This window comes from Exophiala aquamarina (assembly GCF_000709125.1).
Source record: "Exophiala aquamarina CBS 119918 chromosome Unknown aczIA-supercont1.1, whole genome shotgun sequence".
In the NCBI taxonomy this organism is placed as follows: Eukaryota; Fungi; Ascomycota; class Eurotiomycetes; order Chaetothyriales; family Herpotrichiellaceae; genus Exophiala; species Exophiala aquamarina.
The window spans coordinates 549076-565295 of NW_013550587.1; the positions used below are offsets into that span (position 1 = coordinate 549076).

The 16220-nt window shown below is 49.9% G+C and overlaps 7 protein-coding genes across 7 annotated transcripts; 4 read left to right on the plus strand and 3 right to left on the minus strand.

Moving 5' to 3' along the window:
- Positions 1 to 365: 365 nt before the first annotated feature.
- On the plus strand, positions 366 to 3221 carry A1O9_00202 (DNA mismatch repair protein msh-2; the record flags this gene model as incomplete). Its single annotated transcript, XM_013409366.1, has 2 exons — positions 366 to 389; positions 441 to 3221. 2 exons carry the CDS (start codon positions 366 to 368, stop codon positions 3219 to 3221), a joined length of 2805 nt encoding a protein of 934 aa, XP_013264820.1.
- A 1238-nt stretch (positions 3222 to 4459) lies between these two features.
- Positions 4460 to 5883, plus strand: A1O9_00203 (uncharacterized protein; the record flags this gene model as incomplete). The annotated part of the gene is made up of 2 exons (XM_013409367.1): positions 4460 to 5101; positions 5158 to 5883. Coding segments are annotated over 2 exons (1368 nt in total), but the record flags the coding sequence as incomplete, so codon positions are not given.
- A 2475-nt stretch (positions 5884 to 8358) lies between these two features.
- A1O9_00204 (uncharacterized protein) lies at positions 8359 to 9351 on the plus strand (the record flags this gene model as incomplete). The annotated part of the gene is made up of 2 exons (XM_013409368.1): positions 8359 to 8652; positions 8746 to 9351. The coding sequence occupies 2 exons, from the start codon at positions 8359 to 8361 to the stop codon at positions 9349 to 9351; spliced, it is 900 nt and encodes a 299-aa protein (XP_013264822.1).
- A 100-nt stretch (positions 9352 to 9451) lies between these two features.
- On the minus strand, positions 9452 to 10444 carry A1O9_00205 (uncharacterized protein; the record flags this gene model as incomplete). The annotated part of the gene is made up of 1 exon (XM_013409369.1): positions 9452 to 10444. One exon carries the CDS (start codon positions 10442 to 10444, stop codon positions 9452 to 9454), a length of 993 nt encoding a protein of 330 aa, XP_013264823.1.
- Positions 10445 to 10991: 547 nt separating this feature from the next.
- On the minus strand, positions 10992 to 12281 carry A1O9_00206 (uncharacterized protein; the record flags this gene model as incomplete). The annotated part of the gene is made up of 1 exon (XM_013409370.1): positions 10992 to 12281. Exon 1 carries the CDS (start codon positions 12210 to 12212, stop codon positions 10992 to 10994), a length of 1221 nt encoding a protein of 406 aa, XP_013264824.1. The 5' UTR covers positions 12213 to 12281.
- Positions 12282 to 12931: 650 nt separating this feature from the next.
- Positions 12932 to 14047, plus strand: A1O9_00207 (uncharacterized protein; the record flags this gene model as incomplete). The annotated part of the gene is made up of 1 exon (XM_013409371.1): positions 12932 to 14047. One exon carries the CDS (start codon positions 12932 to 12934, stop codon positions 14045 to 14047), a length of 1116 nt encoding a protein of 371 aa, XP_013264825.1.
- Positions 14048 to 14194: 147 nt separating this feature from the next.
- Positions 14195 to 15222, minus strand: A1O9_00208 (uncharacterized protein; the record flags this gene model as incomplete). The annotated part of the gene is made up of 2 exons (XM_013409372.1): positions 14195 to 15029; positions 15080 to 15222. 2 exons carry the CDS (start codon positions 15220 to 15222, stop codon positions 14195 to 14197), a joined length of 978 nt encoding a protein of 325 aa, XP_013264826.1.
- Between the last annotated feature and the right edge of the window lie 998 nt (positions 15223 to 16220).

Genomic DNA, 16220 nt, shown 5'->3' on the forward strand with positions numbered 1-16220 from the left:
TGCTACAGGCCTAAGGCAAGGCCTCGAATGACCGCCTGCTCTGATCTACAAAGTGCCCTGGAGGATTGACGAAAGAGTTGCGTGAATTCAGACCCTTGCACTGACTGCAGTGCAGAAGTCTAGTGCCCCATTTCGCTCTCCCAATCCCAAACCCTGCCAACCTCAGTCCCTCAGGTAGTAAGGTACCTAAGCTTGCACTCTCGCGGGGAAGCGAGCGCCTGCCAAGACCACGCGTCACGACTCCCAAGTTACAACCCACTTAACGCGGAACGCGTTCCCAGGCTCAAGGCTGGAAGGCATGAATTATTTGCAAGCAGCGTTGAGACGAACCACCCAACGGCTCCAATTACACAACAGCTTTAGATATGGCTTCGAGACCAGATCTCAAGGTAATCAGCCCTTTTCATTATTTGTCTCTCTGTACTGACCAAACTTCTCAGGTTGATGATGAGGGCGGATTCATCCGTACCTTTCGCTCGTTACCTGCCAAACCGGATGCCTCCAGCACTATTAGAGTGTTCGATCGGGGCGACTACTACTCTGCACACGATGACGACGCTGATTTCATCGCGAGGTCAGTCTACAAGACCACCGCCGTAATTAGAAATCTTGGAAGGAGCGACAACGCCTTGCCAAGTGTGACTCTGTCGACTACTGTCTTCCGCAACCTCCTTCGAGAAGTGTTGTTCAAGCTAGGGAAAAGAGTGGAAATTTGGGAGAACAGCGGGAAAGGGAGTTGGAAACTTGCTCGACAAGCGAGTCCGGGAAACCTTCAGGGGGTCGAAGAAGAACTCGGAAGCGGCCTCGACAGTCAGGGAGAAAGTGCACCCGTAATTCTGGCTGTGAAAATCAGCGCCAAAGCAGGTGAGGCCAGAAATGTAGGCGTATGTTTCGCAGACGCAAGCGTCAGGGAACTCGGCGTGAGCGAGTTTCTCGACAACGACCTATACTCAAACTTCGAAAGCCTTCTTATCCAGCTCGGTGTCAAGGAATGTGTGATTGCCACCGCTGGTCAGAAGAAAGACCCCGAGTTAGCAAAACTACGACAAATCGCTGATGCTTGCAATATTGCCGTCACCGAAAAGCCTGCAACCGACTACGCGATCAAAGATATCGAACAAGATCTTGCTCGACTGCTGAAAGGCGAGAACGCCATGGGCTTGTTGCCACAGAGCGACCTCAAGCTTGCCATGGGTAGCGCTGCAGCGCTCATCAAGTACCTCGGGGTTCTGACAGATCCTAGCAATTTTGGTCAGTACCGGCTATATCAGCATGACCTCACCCAATTCATGAAATTGGATGCAGCCGCATTAAGAGCTCTCAATCTCATGCCAGGACCCAGAGATGGATCCAAAAATATGAGTCTGTTTGGACTTTTGAACCACTGCAAGACTCCAATTGGGGGTCGTTTACTGGCACAGTGGCTCAAACAGCCATTGATGACTCTTTCCGAGATCGAAAAACGCCAGGACCTTGTGGAGGCATTCGTGACAGATACGGAACTGCGCCAAACAATGCAGGAAGAACATCTTCGCTCAATCCCAGACCTCTATCGCCTCGCAAAGAAGTTTCAACGCAAGCTTGCTAATTTAGAAGATGTCGTACGTACCTACCAAGTGGTCATTCGGCTCCCAGGCTTCATTGAGGCTTTGGAAACAGTCGTTGATGAACAATACCAAGTGCCTCTGGAGGAGTACTATACTAAGAAACTGAAAGACCTCTCCAACTTCCTAGGGAAGCTTGCAGAAATGGTAGAAACGACGGTCGATCTGGATGCTCTTGATCGGCATGAATTCATCATCAAGCCTGAATTTGATGATGGCCTCCGTGTTATCAGAGCAAAGCTTGACAAAATCAGACACGGGATGGATGCTGAACATCGCCGGGCGGGCAAAGACCTCAACCAAGACCTGGACAAGAAGCTTTTCCTTGAAAATCATCGAGTGCATGGATACTGCTTCAGACTTACCCGCAACGAGGCAAGCTGCATTCGCAACAAAAGCCAGTATCAAGAGATCTCCACACAGAAAAATGGCGTCTATTTCACGACAAAAGCTCTACAAGAGTTGCGGCGTGAGCATGATCAATTGTCTACCTCGTACAACCGCACACAAACAGGCCTAGTTGCCGAGGTTGTATCGGTCGCGGCATCGTATACTCCTGTCATTGAGCAGCTTGCCGCCATCATTGCGCATCTGGACGTTGTGGTGAGCTTGGCTCATGTTTCTGTTCATGCTCCTACAGCATATGCTCGTCCAAAGATGCATATGCGTGGAACTGGTGATACCATCCTGAGAGAAGCACGTCACCCCTGTATGGAAGCTCAAGACGACATGAATTTCATCACCAACGACGTTGAATTAAGACGCGATAATTCGAGATTCCTTATTATAACAGGTCCGAATATGGGTGGCAAATCGACTTACATCCGTACAATCGGTTGCATTGCACTCATGGCTCAAATTGGGTGTTTCGTCCCTTGCTCGGAAGCAGAACTGACTATCTTCGATTGTATTCTTGCGCGGGTGGGAGCCTCAGATTCGCAGCTGAAAGGAGTTTCAACGTTTATGGCTGAGATGCTCGAGACAGCGAACATATTGAAGAGCGCCACAAGAGACTCGTTGATCATCATCGACGAGCTCGGTCGGGGTACAAGTACGTACGATGGATTCGGACTTGCCTGGGCCATCAGTGAAGAAATCGTCGCCCAGATTGGAGCATTTGGATGCTTTGCAACTCATTTTCATGAACTTACGGCCTTGGCTGACAAGTTTCCCAAAGCCGTCAAAAATTTACACGTTGTAGCCTTCGTCGGTGATCAACAGGATGTCATCATGAGTGAGGAAGCAGAAGGGTCGGCGAAGCGGCGAGAAGTCACGTTGTTATACCGTGTCGAACCTGGCATCAGCGATCAAAGCTTTGGCATCCATGTGGCAGAATTGGTGAAGTTCCCGGAGAAGGTTGTCAACATGGCACGACGAAAAGCTGAAGAGCTTGAGGACTTCACCGGTGTGAATGGACAAAAGAAGAAAGAAGAATATTCAAAGGAAGAGGCCGAGGAGGGCAGCAGGCAGCTGAAGGAGATGCTCAAGAAGTGGAAAGAGCAAGTTGAAGGCCAAGATCTGAGCAAGGACGAGAAACTCAAGCTTATGAGATCGATGGTCAAGAGCAACGAAAAATTGATGAGCAATCGATTCTTCCAATCAGTCCAAGCACTGTGAGGCGGAGGTTCGTTTGAGTTTCATGATGTGCTTAGCGTGGCGTGCTGGTTCGACTATGTGGAAAGAATCAAACTATCTGTATACTACTGGAGCGATCAACATATGCCAGAGCACAAAAACACTGTGGGTTCGGTCCTTGGGTTCGGCTACATAAGCAATTGTGCACCCTGCGGCGTTCAGGAGATACCTAGTCTTCTGCAACCGAGGTGCTGAATATTGTCTCTCAAATTGTTACCAGTATCCTGCTCTCGAGTGCGATTAAGGGCGACATGTTATGGTCCTTCGCCATGTTCACCTCTGCTGGAGAATTGTTTATAACGGGTGACCTCATACTAGTGTGGCTGAAGAATTCAAGAGTCAGTCTTGAGAGAGCCTTGTTCGTGACCCACCCCCCTGTGCCAAGACGAGGCTGTATCTTCACCACAGCAAGGTCACAACATGGGGACTGCTTCAACTACGAGCACGCTAATCAATTTGCTGTCATGTGTCCTTCAGTCGGATCTTGCAACAGCACAGGTGGATAAGGCTACATTCAGATTTCTGAGTCTGGCAAAACTGATTACAGCTCTACTCTCAATGAGAGACTGCGCCAACACTGTTCTGTGTTTGTTGATGAACTGGCTGTCCTTCCGCATGGGCTACACATATGCAGCAGCCCAAGACCTGTTTAGCCCACCGGAGGACCGGGTGGGAGATCAGATTGCTAGAGACCACCAATGGACTAAGCCTTGCAGCGACTTGGACGACAGGCTGCAATGGAAAGCCCAAGTCATGATGAACCGTCCTCCGAGACGGATGTGGCAGGCACGTCGGAAAGTGTGCCGTTCTTGCCTCGATTCTCTTTCGAAAGGCTGCCTGAGGAGGCTGCTTTGGCCTGTGTGCTTCCTCCATCAATTCCTCCTCCGCCGCCTTCAGCATTAGCACTATCCTCATCAAGTAACAATGCTGATCAGTGTACCCATATGAAGTTGCCTTGTTCTTCCTCCACCATGGAATCTACTCCATACCAGATCAAGAGAAATCCATCGTCTGCTTCAGCCATACCACGGCCAACCTCGGGCACCTCGCGCCGTGAAACACCTTCAGGTACCCGGTTTCGGAATGCGGGTTATCTCCCGCACGTCCAAACCTACAACAAAGTCCCGCATCTGCACCGCAAATCATGGCATCAAAGCGATACTTGCCACGTCTCCTCCTTGTCCCTACCTGCAGCTGCGAACTCTAATTCAAGTCTGCCTTCATATGTTACAAAGGGCCCGGCGAACACAAGTCTGCCAAAGTCCAGGACCCTCGGTAGTCTTCTCGCCTCCTCTCGTGAACTCACTCCGAGCGGAAGGTTGATGAAACCCATCCAACCACCTCTGCCACGCAGTCAGACATTGGGAAACATTTCATGCTTGAATCACTCAGCTTTGACACCATCACCAAGAAAGCCAACGCAGGCCATTCCAGATGGTTTACGATCATACTACAACTCCCAGAACCAACTTGATGGTTCAAAGGTATTTCAAGGAAGCAGGATGGCGGAGAAAGAGATGAGATTCATGACGGAGGTCCAGAGAGAAGCTGCAGCGAACTGTACACGCATGAGAAATGCACTTGGCAAAGTTCCTGTAGCACTGAGGACGCCGATTTCTTTGAAGTCCCGAATCTCAGATGTACCTGCAAGCGATGATCGTTTTCTGCCTCCTACATCCGGCGTTGGAAGAGCTCCTGACAGCGACCTGTCAAATCTTCAACTCCCAGGGGCGACCTTCACAAACCGGTCACTGGAGTCACCCCCTTACACACAGGTGAGGGAGGCTGCTGATACATTAAACCACGTACCCAAGACTCCTTCATCGAGGGAAGAGGTTTTAAGCCCCAAGGATGTAAGTGTTGTCCGTGCTAGGGGTCCTTAGCTGATGCTCAGACTAATTGATTAATTCCAATCCAGGTATGTCAAGCCGAAACCATTCCATACTGGACAGGTCGCTTTGTGGGTGTATGTGATCGTCTTAAGATGGAAGAATTCAATACCAGAAGATCGTTTCCAGGGCCAGCAGACAACAAATCAGTCGAGGCAATCTGGGATAGTAGGGAGAAACTGATAATTGACACTGCCGTCATTGAGCTCACTCGTCACTGCAAGACCACCGAGGCCTTAAAAAGCCTTACAGACTTTGAGACCCGGTTATTGCAAGATGTTGGACGAAGTCGAAACCATACAACTGCGCAACTGATAGGGCATCGGCTACTGGCAGGACATACTGGCCTACCCAAACCTTCTGGATCATATTCCAATCCAACGAAAATTTGGATCGCACCATCATCTCCTAAAACCGCAACATCCACTACAAGTGGAGTGTCAAGCATCAATGCAGAAGCAACCCTTGCTGCAGGTCCCAAGCTGTTTTATGGTCGCGGAGGGATGGCGAAGAGTAAGACAACCGGGCATCTAGCGTCCCTTATCCCTATGATTCAAGCTCGATCAAGGTCGATAGCACCAACACCCCGCCACATCCCGCAAGCAAACACTGCGGAGTCTTCGAGCCATAGACGGAAGACCTCCTATTTTGATTGTTCCCCTGAGACACGGGCACTGGTATGGAAGGAAAGAGAAGACCGTGCTGCTCGCAGGGTGGCCGAAGTGAGAGGAAGATTGGAGGCCAGGCTGCTCTCAAATGGCGAGATAACAACCACTCAGCCACATCCACTGAGAACCATAACACCAACGCGAAATCAGGGACAGGGGAAAACTTGCTCACTTGCTACCACGGCATCTGAGATTGATACTGGGACTCGTGGTATCGGTGCTCTCCCAAGAGTGAAAGATGAGGTCACATCATCGCTCCGGTCAGACGCGGTCACATGCACCCACATCGAAGCCCACGCTCAGCCAAGCTTTCCAGCTGAAGGGCAGAAGGGCCGTCGAAAGGTCAGCGGAGAGATCGTAAAGAACTTCTTTGGGGTTGGAATGAGAGAGATGAGAAGGATGGGGAGGCGGGTTGGTGGAGGTCTAGCGTCGTCGGACAGTCACGAAGATCTGCCCTTGTCGAGCAACAAGTAATTGCCTGGTGGACGACCACGAATCGAAAGCGGTGGATGAAAATATACGTGGTAAACCACCAGGCCAATGGATATCTCAACTACCGCCCCTGGCTTATATTGCTAAGGTCTCTTGTCTCAGACCTATGACGTGTAGGGACCATCAATGCTATCCTTAAGGACTGCAAGGTAGACAGAGCTAGCAAGCATGATGTCAGACTGCTTGAGGGCATTGATTTACAAGCGATCGGGCGTCGATTTAGAGAAATGCTTGTCGCGACATCCTAATGTTCTAACGAATGCTTATGTGGTTCAGGGAGTCAGGTCTCGAAGCCGGCTCGGACCCGCGCGTGAGCGGCGTGGAGCGCCTGAAAGACTAAATTCGTGCATCATTACCCCACAAGCCCTTTCTCGGTAGGTAACACGAGGTTCTGATCTCTGGTGTCGCAAGGCTCCATAATGAATGTTACGTGGCGCGAGAGTTTGGACATGATGGGTCCACTTATTTGCGTAAAAGGTTATAACGACAGCATGGTAAATAGTTTTACCGGAGACGGGCTCAAGACATCATTGCTGCCGCTGGCGGGCCTCGGAGATCGGGATATTACCAACGACGGAGGCACGGTCTTGAGCAGAGTTCAAGATATTAACTAATTATGATAGTTAGTAGTTAGATAGGGCATTTTTGAAAGACGCGGGGCCAGGGATAATTAATTGCTGGGATATAAAATACCGCATCGGGGAAATTTGGCGAATCCGAGCCGAGATGGAGTTATGAAAAATGGAACCTCAATCAATCATTCATTCATTCATCCATCCATCCGTCCTTGACAAGAGTAAGATTTAAGATTTTATTGAACGGCTCTTTTCTTCCAGCTAGTGGGATGGGGGGGGGGCTTTCAGTCATAGAGTCTTATGCACTGCTTTCGACAGGGTCAACCACATGCGTTGCTGGCCGCCTGACCTTGGATGCTTGCAAGTTGTCGATGAGTCAGGAGACTTTCGCGAAGGCTTGAAATGGGCAAGAGGCTTTGTTGGCTGATTTCGAGGCATAGATGCGGCTGGGGTTCGTCATTGTGATTTCCATTAACTGAACTTTGGCCTTGCCCTCAGGGAGGGGCAAGGGCCACAGGAAATAGCCGCATTGTAACTGGGTAGGATCATGGCTCATGGGTATGGGTTTAGTCCTTGAGCTCAATGTGATCTACTCCCATGTCTCACATTCCTTCGTCATTACACTGAAAGATATAAATCAGAGGCCATGGAGTCATTCTGCGGTCTCAGACAAGAAGCAAGGTACTTTCAAGTCGCTGTTTATCGATGTCGTTGCCCATCTTCGCCACTGGCCTTCTTCTCAACGACAATCCCTTAGCACCTTCGAGGCGCGCTGATCGACACCATGGGCGGAGTCGTCAAAGGCGTCGCTGCTGGCATTGGGCTTGCATCGGAGAGTATCAAAGCTCGTAAAGAACGTAAGGCTGCACGCGAGGCTGGAGAAGCAGGCAGTGAAGACTTCCGCTACTCAGGCGGAGCAGAGGCTGTTGGTGAAAACGCTGTGTTCATTACAGACGTGGATGGCAGAATTTATCGGGCAGTGGAAGTTGAACAAGCAGTGGACGAAGCCTTGAGCTCACATTGTGCCGAGGGTGACATCGCAGCTCATTTATCTGAGGCAAATCTTGAGAAAGTCTGGATGTTGGACGAAGAACAGGAAAAGCTGCCCCGCTCCCGCTCGCCGTCGCCAGTGCCACAGGGCAAGACCCAGCATCCGAATAGCCTGGCAGACGATTTCTTGCTTCAGAACACAAAATCCACACAGGCGAATCCTTTGCTGTCGACGATGAATCTTGCGGCTGTGGGCTTGGAATTCGCACCCATTCCATCCATATATGGGCTGCTCGCGGCAATTGGCATACATCAGGCAACGATTGTCGCTATGGAGCTAAATTCTTGGTCCAAGTGAGTCCTCCCGTGTTGACACTATTGCATTTCTTTGTATTTATGGCCGCAGAAAGGCAGTAGTTAACGTCATGCTCAATCCAGGACAAACAGCTTCCTCGAAAAAATCAACGACTCATTCTTTCGACCTCGTGGATTGTAATGTCTGATCATGACCCATGATCCAGATAGTGCTTCCTCCATTAGCAAGGCTGTCAATGTCAACAACCATGTCGCGGGCACAATCGCCTCGTCTTTGATTGTGCCTTCAGAAGGCACACGCAAGAGACTAGCACACAATCTGCAGGCATCAAGCGGTGATTATTTTGGCGATCTGGGAGCCATGGACACTGCCCCTTTAGTATATCCGAAACTGGAGGAACTCGCCAGAGGCAAAAGAGCACGAATGAAGGCCGTTGGTTCATTTGTTAGTGATTACAAGGATCGCAGAGCGCAAGCGGAATGGGTGAGTCTTGCATGTCTCCTTTCGATCCCATTTTCAAGCCATTACGAGCAATCGCCTTGCGAGTGCAAGCAGGCTGATCGTTGTCCCTGACAGGCAAGCGAAAACTCGATGTCTATACTTGCGCAAGGTCCAAGGCCACAATTTCGATCACGGTTCTCCGACCCTAACCATCCGGCAAGTAGTGGCGACATCCTCGCACTCGTGACAGCCGGCAAGCTGAGCACCTCCAGCCTGAAAGAGAAAATGTCGTCCAATAGCAGTATTGATGTCAACCACGACAGCAACAGTCCTTCTCCTTCTATGCCGCAAAGTGGAGGGGGGCACAGAGCTCCCCGTGACAACAGACGGGTTCCGTTAGTTTGCAACCACGAGAACATCACCCCCTCTCCGTACGGAGGGTACAGCGAACCCCCAAATTTTCCTCCCCCCCGCTATACGAATCATCCAGAACAGTATGCTGGAGCTTATCAATATAATCGGAACACGCAAGCTAATCGAAATAAAGAGCCCAGGGATAGTGACGATGAGGAACAAACCTATGGGAAGAAAGAGAAACTGGGTGGCACCCGAGGAGTCCTCAGGAGCGTCCTCAAGAAAAACGTCCTTTATATGATGATTGTGAATCTGCCGAGTGAGGCGGAGATGATGCAAGCTCAGATCTCGTTGAAGGGGCAGCAGGGCAACTGGCGCATGCAATAAAATGGGCTTCATAATCTTTATTGTGTATTAGGAGATCTTGAGCTATTTGTAGCGAGACTGCGAGGTACCTAGAAATGGAAACGAGGAAATGTCCGCTCATTCAGTGTGGCCCTTTATTCCTAACAACGCTGCACGGCCACTCCATTTCTTGTGGCATGGTTTCACCACCAGCATTGAGTGCCTCCGAAAGAGCTCTGATCGCCTTTACAGCAGCATCCCCGACCCACCACGGCGGATCTTGCACCAGTGCAATCATGGCAAAGAAGTGGGCGAGAATGACCAAGGCAAGCGGGCGGCGCTCCTCAACGAACTCAACAAAGACCTTTGGAATGAGCAATGAAAATCCTTGGATTTGCCGCGCTGCATAGAAACTGGGCTTTTGTTCGATGATGGACTCGTTAATTGTTCCTAGGTAGCGCAAGGTCTTCTCGTAGACTTCCCGTGTGTCAGACGTAAGTCCTTCGACCTGGGCGAGGTGGCCATCTAGGAGACCTCGTGACTGAGGCGGAATAGGATGGCGAAAATGATGCTCGATGTTAGGATCATAAGCGGGTTTCGCGTTCATGAGTGCCTTGAATTTGCTATCAGGGTTTTGTCTCACCACAGTGGCAGCCATCGCAAAGATTTGCCCTGAACCAGGACCTGTTTTGAGCCACTCAACAACGGCTTCATAGCCACATAGAGGGTTGATCCGTTCGTGCATCATAGCGAATGAGTTTATCTGGATCAACAACGCCGTAAATGAGACAGCGTCCGCATTTAGTTCACTCAGCTCATCGATAGCCTTTCGCTGCCAGTGCAGATTTAGAGCTAGATATCTATCGCGTCGCATCTGCATATCCATATTCAAGGGCTGTGAACGTAGCACAAACGTTGCTGAGATAGCAAACATGGCGTATAAAAGGTTTTCATTCTTAAAGGCAATCCTAGGCACATCAGATAGCCACACAGCCTCGACATTTTGGTTTTGTGGGACTTTGAATGGGGTGCATATGTGACTGTGGAAAGTGTGCAAGAGCTCGAGCTGAGTCATGCGCTCTGACCGATGTTCGACGATCTCGCAAATGTCGGCTACTATGTGGCTTTCAGCCATGCTTGAATCCCCTTTGCCTGGGGTACTGCTTGTAGCCTCACCGCCAATCAAAGCTTTCTCGACCTTCTTCCATTCGGACAGCCCAGAAACAGTGACAGGGGCCGTGAAAATATTGTAAACACACGTCTCTGCATGCCGTCTACAAAAAGCACAGGCCGGTTTCGCCTCATCGCACTGTAGACTAGTCAGAATCTTGAAGGATAGGATGGATATCTTTCAAACAACGCACTTTGACCTTTCGAAGCTTACATCGCTCACAACCTGTCCTCGATTTATTGTGCCTTAACCGGGCTGGGCGGCGCTCGATTTGCGGCTCCATAAATGCTTGGAAACTACAGGGTGCTACACATCTGGGTATCCTGCTGAGTATGACAAATGGCTAAAGCAAGACGGAGATGTAGTAACTGTGTGCTCCACCGTAGTTTCTGTCGATCAGGCGTTCCATGGCCCTGGATCTGGACACGGCACTCATATTGCGGGTCATGAAGTGCCTTGTCATACAAGTGCAAGGTATTGTAATGGAGCTGGTCCGAAACATTGATAGAAGTTAGAAAGGCACCCATTGGATTTCGAGCTCAACCTGCCTACTCCCGCCATCGTCATTTGCAAAGACATCTACCTTTTCAAATCTGGCGGGCATGGCTTCAGCGAAGAACCTGCTGCTATTCCTGTAACTGAGTACTGTGCGGTCGCTATAGTCAGAGGAAAAGATTCCTTGAATAACAGATGACTTGGTACATTCAAATTTGTGAGTAGAGGGATTGACAGAACAGGGTGAAAAGGACGATGACAGGGAAAAGAGTGGGTGGTGGCCTGGGTCGATGACATCTGACTGTGCGAGATAGACCGCACAGGTACCGGATGTATACCATTGTCCACTCCTAATTAAGCAGCCTTTCCTTTCGGAGACTTCTGGGGTAGCAGAGCCTCCCACAACATGGACCTCTAGATGGCCTTTGCCGGTAAATGGAGTACTTGTAGCTGAAGGGTTCGTTGAGCTTGTAATATGACTGGGTCTCGTTGGGGGCGGTTGAGGTGACTTAGAGGAATGCTTGGGCAGATATCGTATTCCATTGGCAGGACAGTTCGACTTGGCGCCGTCAGGGTTGGTTGGAATGAAGTGTTCTCGGATTGTGCTTGCATCCAAAAACGGGGACGGGGATAATGGGATACCGCCCGAAGGAAAGGCGCTTCTGGAATTCCGTAGTGCTCCTCGTACAGAGAAATGGTACCAAATCTCGTCCAACTCTCCCGAACGACAGCGGAAAGTTACTGGAAAGCCGTGAGCAGAGCTTCCAATAGCATCTTCTAAGTCCGCAAGATCATACGTCCGTTCCGAAGACGGGAGAATATCGGCCTCTGCGAGAATGGAGAATGTATCAAGCGTCCTGAAAAGTGAAGTGGTTTGTACAAAATAATCATACAAGTCTGCATGGGGTAAACCATTATCCCCATAGCAAGTGGGTTCAATAGTCGAGATACAAGTGCCGTGCTTGTTCCACTCGTGGGCCCAAAGGTTTTCGTGATGGCCGTCGATTGCCAGCCAATATGAATCCATGAATTCCAACAATTCACAGTCTGGACCTCCGATCGAAGATAGAATTGAGCGGATTCCATCCTCTGTACGTGAGGAATCACAGAATTGCTCGAATCCTCCGGTACATAGGTCGGGCCACAACCCGTGAATAGTCCAAGATGTGTTAGAGCCAAGGGCAGGTGATGTATCCCAGAATTGTGTCTGAAGAAAATGACCCGAGGGGTGATTCATGCAGCAGGTGTCGATGGTCCTAGGGGGAGGGAAAGGGCAGGAAAGACCAGCAGGATGGGGGCAATGTTGGCCAACATGGACTGAGGGAGCTGTTTCAAGTCCTGACTGTAGAATCGAGCCCAGAAGTGGTATTTGTGTTAAAAGATGGGATAAGGAGGGCATGATTAACCAAGCCTAATACGATCACTACAGCTATACGCGGTATAGCATTAATTGGTTCAATTTGCAGATAGTTTGTCAAGTAATATCTTGAGAAATCATGGGGCAGAGTCAACAGCTTGAGGTCTGAGAAGAGGTTCAACGCGACTCCCACTGGCGCCTCGCCTTAGCGCGTTAACAATTAAAATGACGTCAGCAAGGCTGGCGTCCGCTTTTAGTCACATACCCGGCTTATCAACTGGAGGGTACGTGAAGTACTTCGGGGAGCTGAAATCTTGTTCGAGACCTTTTTGACCTGATAGTAAATTCAAGCTCGATCCTTTGGGCCCTTTACTTGTAGGGGCGAGTTTGAAGCTCTGCTCCTGCTGCCTGAGCAATATGCATGAGCACTGATAGATCCTGAAGTGGATCTGGCACGCCCTGTCACATTCTCAGCTTCTATGCGAATAAAAATATCCGAGGGTTCACAGACTCTAGACCTTCCTAGCCACAATAATCGTGGTAGTGACCAGTAGCTATCTGCTTGACCTGGGAGGGCGACGAAAATAGCATACGCAGTCATGTCGAAGATCTACATCAATCCATCCGCCAGGACCTGGTCTCATAGTTATAAGGATAGCGTCACCCAAGCACAAGAATTCCACCGCCGGCTTCCTGGGTATCAAGAGAGCCCGCTTGTACATCTACCTGATACTGCAACGGCGCTCCGGGTGAAAGCCGTCTTTGTCAAGGACGAGAGCAGTCGCTTGGGCTTACCAGCCTTCAAGATCCTCGGGGCGTCGTGGGGCACATTCAGGGCCATTGCATCACAGACTGGACTGACCCTGGATACCGACCTCGATGAGATATCAAAAGCCGCTACAAAATCCGGGATCGTTCTCTTCGCCGCTACGGAGGGGAATCATGGTCGGGCGGTTGCCCGGATGGGAAAGATTCTCAGCATTCCAGTAAAAATATTTATGTCAAAGTTTGCCGATGCGGACACGGTTGGCAAAATTGAAAGCGAAGGCGCACATGTCACTGTAATCACTGGAGACTACGATGAGGCCGTGGCTAGGGCGTCGAACGAGTCAAAGGCAACAACGAACGGGCTCTTGATCCAAGACAACGCGTTTGAGAACTATGAAGAAATCCCCGCGTGGATTGTCGAAGGATATTTGACTCTTCTTTTCGAGACTGAACATCAACTTGCTGCTCAAGGGCTAAAAGCAACAGTTCTAGTAACTCCTGTTGGAGTGGGCTCGCTTGGACATGCAGTTGTCGCATATGCCAAGTCTGATGGAAGGAATATAGCAGTCTTGACGGTCGAACCTGAGACAGCAGCATGCCTGAATGATAACCTGTGGTCGGGTAAATGGGAAACAATTGAGACCAGCGCCACCATCATGAATGGTATGAACTGCGGGACAGTATCACCGATATCGTGGCCAATATTGAGAAACGGGGTGGATGCAAGCGTCACGATTTCAGATCTGGTATGCCATGATGCCATCAACTACCTTCAATCCCGTGGGTTGAACCCTGGGCCATGTGGAGCTGCCAGCCTTTGCGCCTTGAATAAATTGGCTGCTTCGGACTCAAGCTCAAAGCTCCTTGATGCTAATACAGTCGTCGTTCTTCTGAGCACTGAAGGTGCGAGAGGGTACGAAACTCCTGCTGGGTTTCACGGAGCCTGAACATGAGTCCTCTTGAAAACGGCCTTAGACCTGCATAAGTCCAGATCGCCTCGTAATCACCTTGACTACCTAATGGAATTCATGAGCTTTCTCCATGGCCAGAAAAACAGGGCCATCCGTACTGAGCCAAATCATACGTTTCTTGAATCACCACATATAGGAATGCTCATTTAATGTTGCTTTCCGTTGATCTGAGATACCGTGGAGGAGTTCAATGGTAATAGCGATCTCTAGTCTAAAGCCGGCATTGAGAATAGAGTCAAGCTCTATTAAACACCCATGATCAGCATATAGGACGCTGTGGCTAATAGGAGAGTTGTCCCAGCCGTGTGCACTTGCTCCTGCTTCTCCTTCACTTGCTGCCCATGCTATTACTGCTCCTGCTCTTGCTGTCCTGATATCCGAGATCTCGCGGAGGAAATCAATGGCAGCAGAAGGATCTGATCCAAGACCGTCAACGATTGAGCGAAGCTCTCCTAAATATTCATCGCTGTTGTGGTCGGATAGGATCTCTCGGCATACCCATTCTACCAACTTTGACCACATCATACTACCTCGCAGCACAGAATCGTTCAAACGCTTGAATAGGGACCAAGGGAAGGGCTCTTGACACCAGCGTCCAGGTCCCACGTAGTTGACAGCGATATTGGCCAACTCCTTGAGGCAATACTTGTCAGCGAGTGTGTAGAACTCAACGAGCTCTGTGTTCGATGGGCAAGCGACACTGTCTGGCAAAGGGCTCCACAGTTTACCAGTGTACAGAAACATGAGAATTTTGCCGATCTTTTCGGTCTCTTCGTCCGGGAGACTGATCTTGTTCTTCATACCTTCCGCAAAGCGATCATCTTTGAGACAAGTCGCAAAGAAGCCATCGTAATTTGTAAGGAACGCTCTGTGGGCCATCATCGCCACCTTTTCTGGGCCGACAAGGAGTGTCACAGTTGGTGAGCTGTAGCTAATCATGGGGTTTTCGTCGGGCTTGCTGTAAAACAGATGTCAGCAAGATCTAAATGGTGGGTCAAAAGGTCTTACGGGTCACGGAAATCCCAATCGCCGAGTCTCTCTGAATGGTTTTCTGAGCGACCTTCTGAGAGCTCCTCTGAGAGGTCTTCTGGTTGGGCGAGTATGGGGAGGGGTAAGTTTGGGACTGGCAGCACCGCAACTTGGTCAGCCATTGTAGTTTCCCGGCTGCCTATTCACGGCTGGTGCTGTCGAGGTACCTATTACCTCGAGATAGGATGAGTTCGTCCTTTTTTGGAGGTCGTACCGCTCAGAGTCAATCACCTTAGCGACACCTAGATTTCGAAGGCAACAGTATCGGAGGAGAGGAGGGAGAGAAACAAGAGACCGATTCAGAAACTTTCAACGGAGAGTGAAAGGCAATCGTGATATTCAGTAAACATCGAGCGCAGCTCCACCATGGATTTTCAAATAATAGTAATCAACACGAGACTCAAACTTTTGAAAGCCATCTGACAATAGATGATGCCAGTTCGTTATATTGTTCAACATTGAGGATTTGACAAAGAACTTGTGGGTGATGTATCCGCCGTCAGTATTGTATCCAATCCACATAACATGAGGAAGGCAGCATCTTTTTGCGCATCCTTTCGTAGGAAGATTGAGGCTGGGAGAGGGGACGGAGTACAAGCGAATGTTGAAGTGAGACCGGCACATCAGTGGACTGGCCAGAACAAAGGGTCGATCCCTGGTTTGTCGCAATAGGTCGTTGCCAATTTGGCCGCTAAAGAGTGCATCTGGATCACACTGATAGTGCCCCTTTCCATTCGAGGCTTGAGCGCATGTCTGGAGTAGTCTGACCATTTCGCTTTGACTTGCAGCGGGATTTCGGCGGGATTTGCGATAGCAGCAGTGACGACCAGAGCAGCTGCAGCTATAAAAACAATGTCATCAACGTCCCGGAGAGGACTTTTTTTCCACAATAGTCCAGCAGAAATTAGGATGCAGCGATTAGATTGATGGGATCACGCCCGAAATTAATGGGCATGCCTCCTGAGCCAAACCCCGTGCAAGGCTGGCGGAGAAAGGGGAGCGAGGCATCATGCGACGGGATCCCCAACCCCACACAAGGTTAGTGTTAGCCAAATTAGGAACTGCACTGTCTGCAGTCCTGAATCAAACTATTCGGGTGTCCAGGTTGACAATCTTCCGA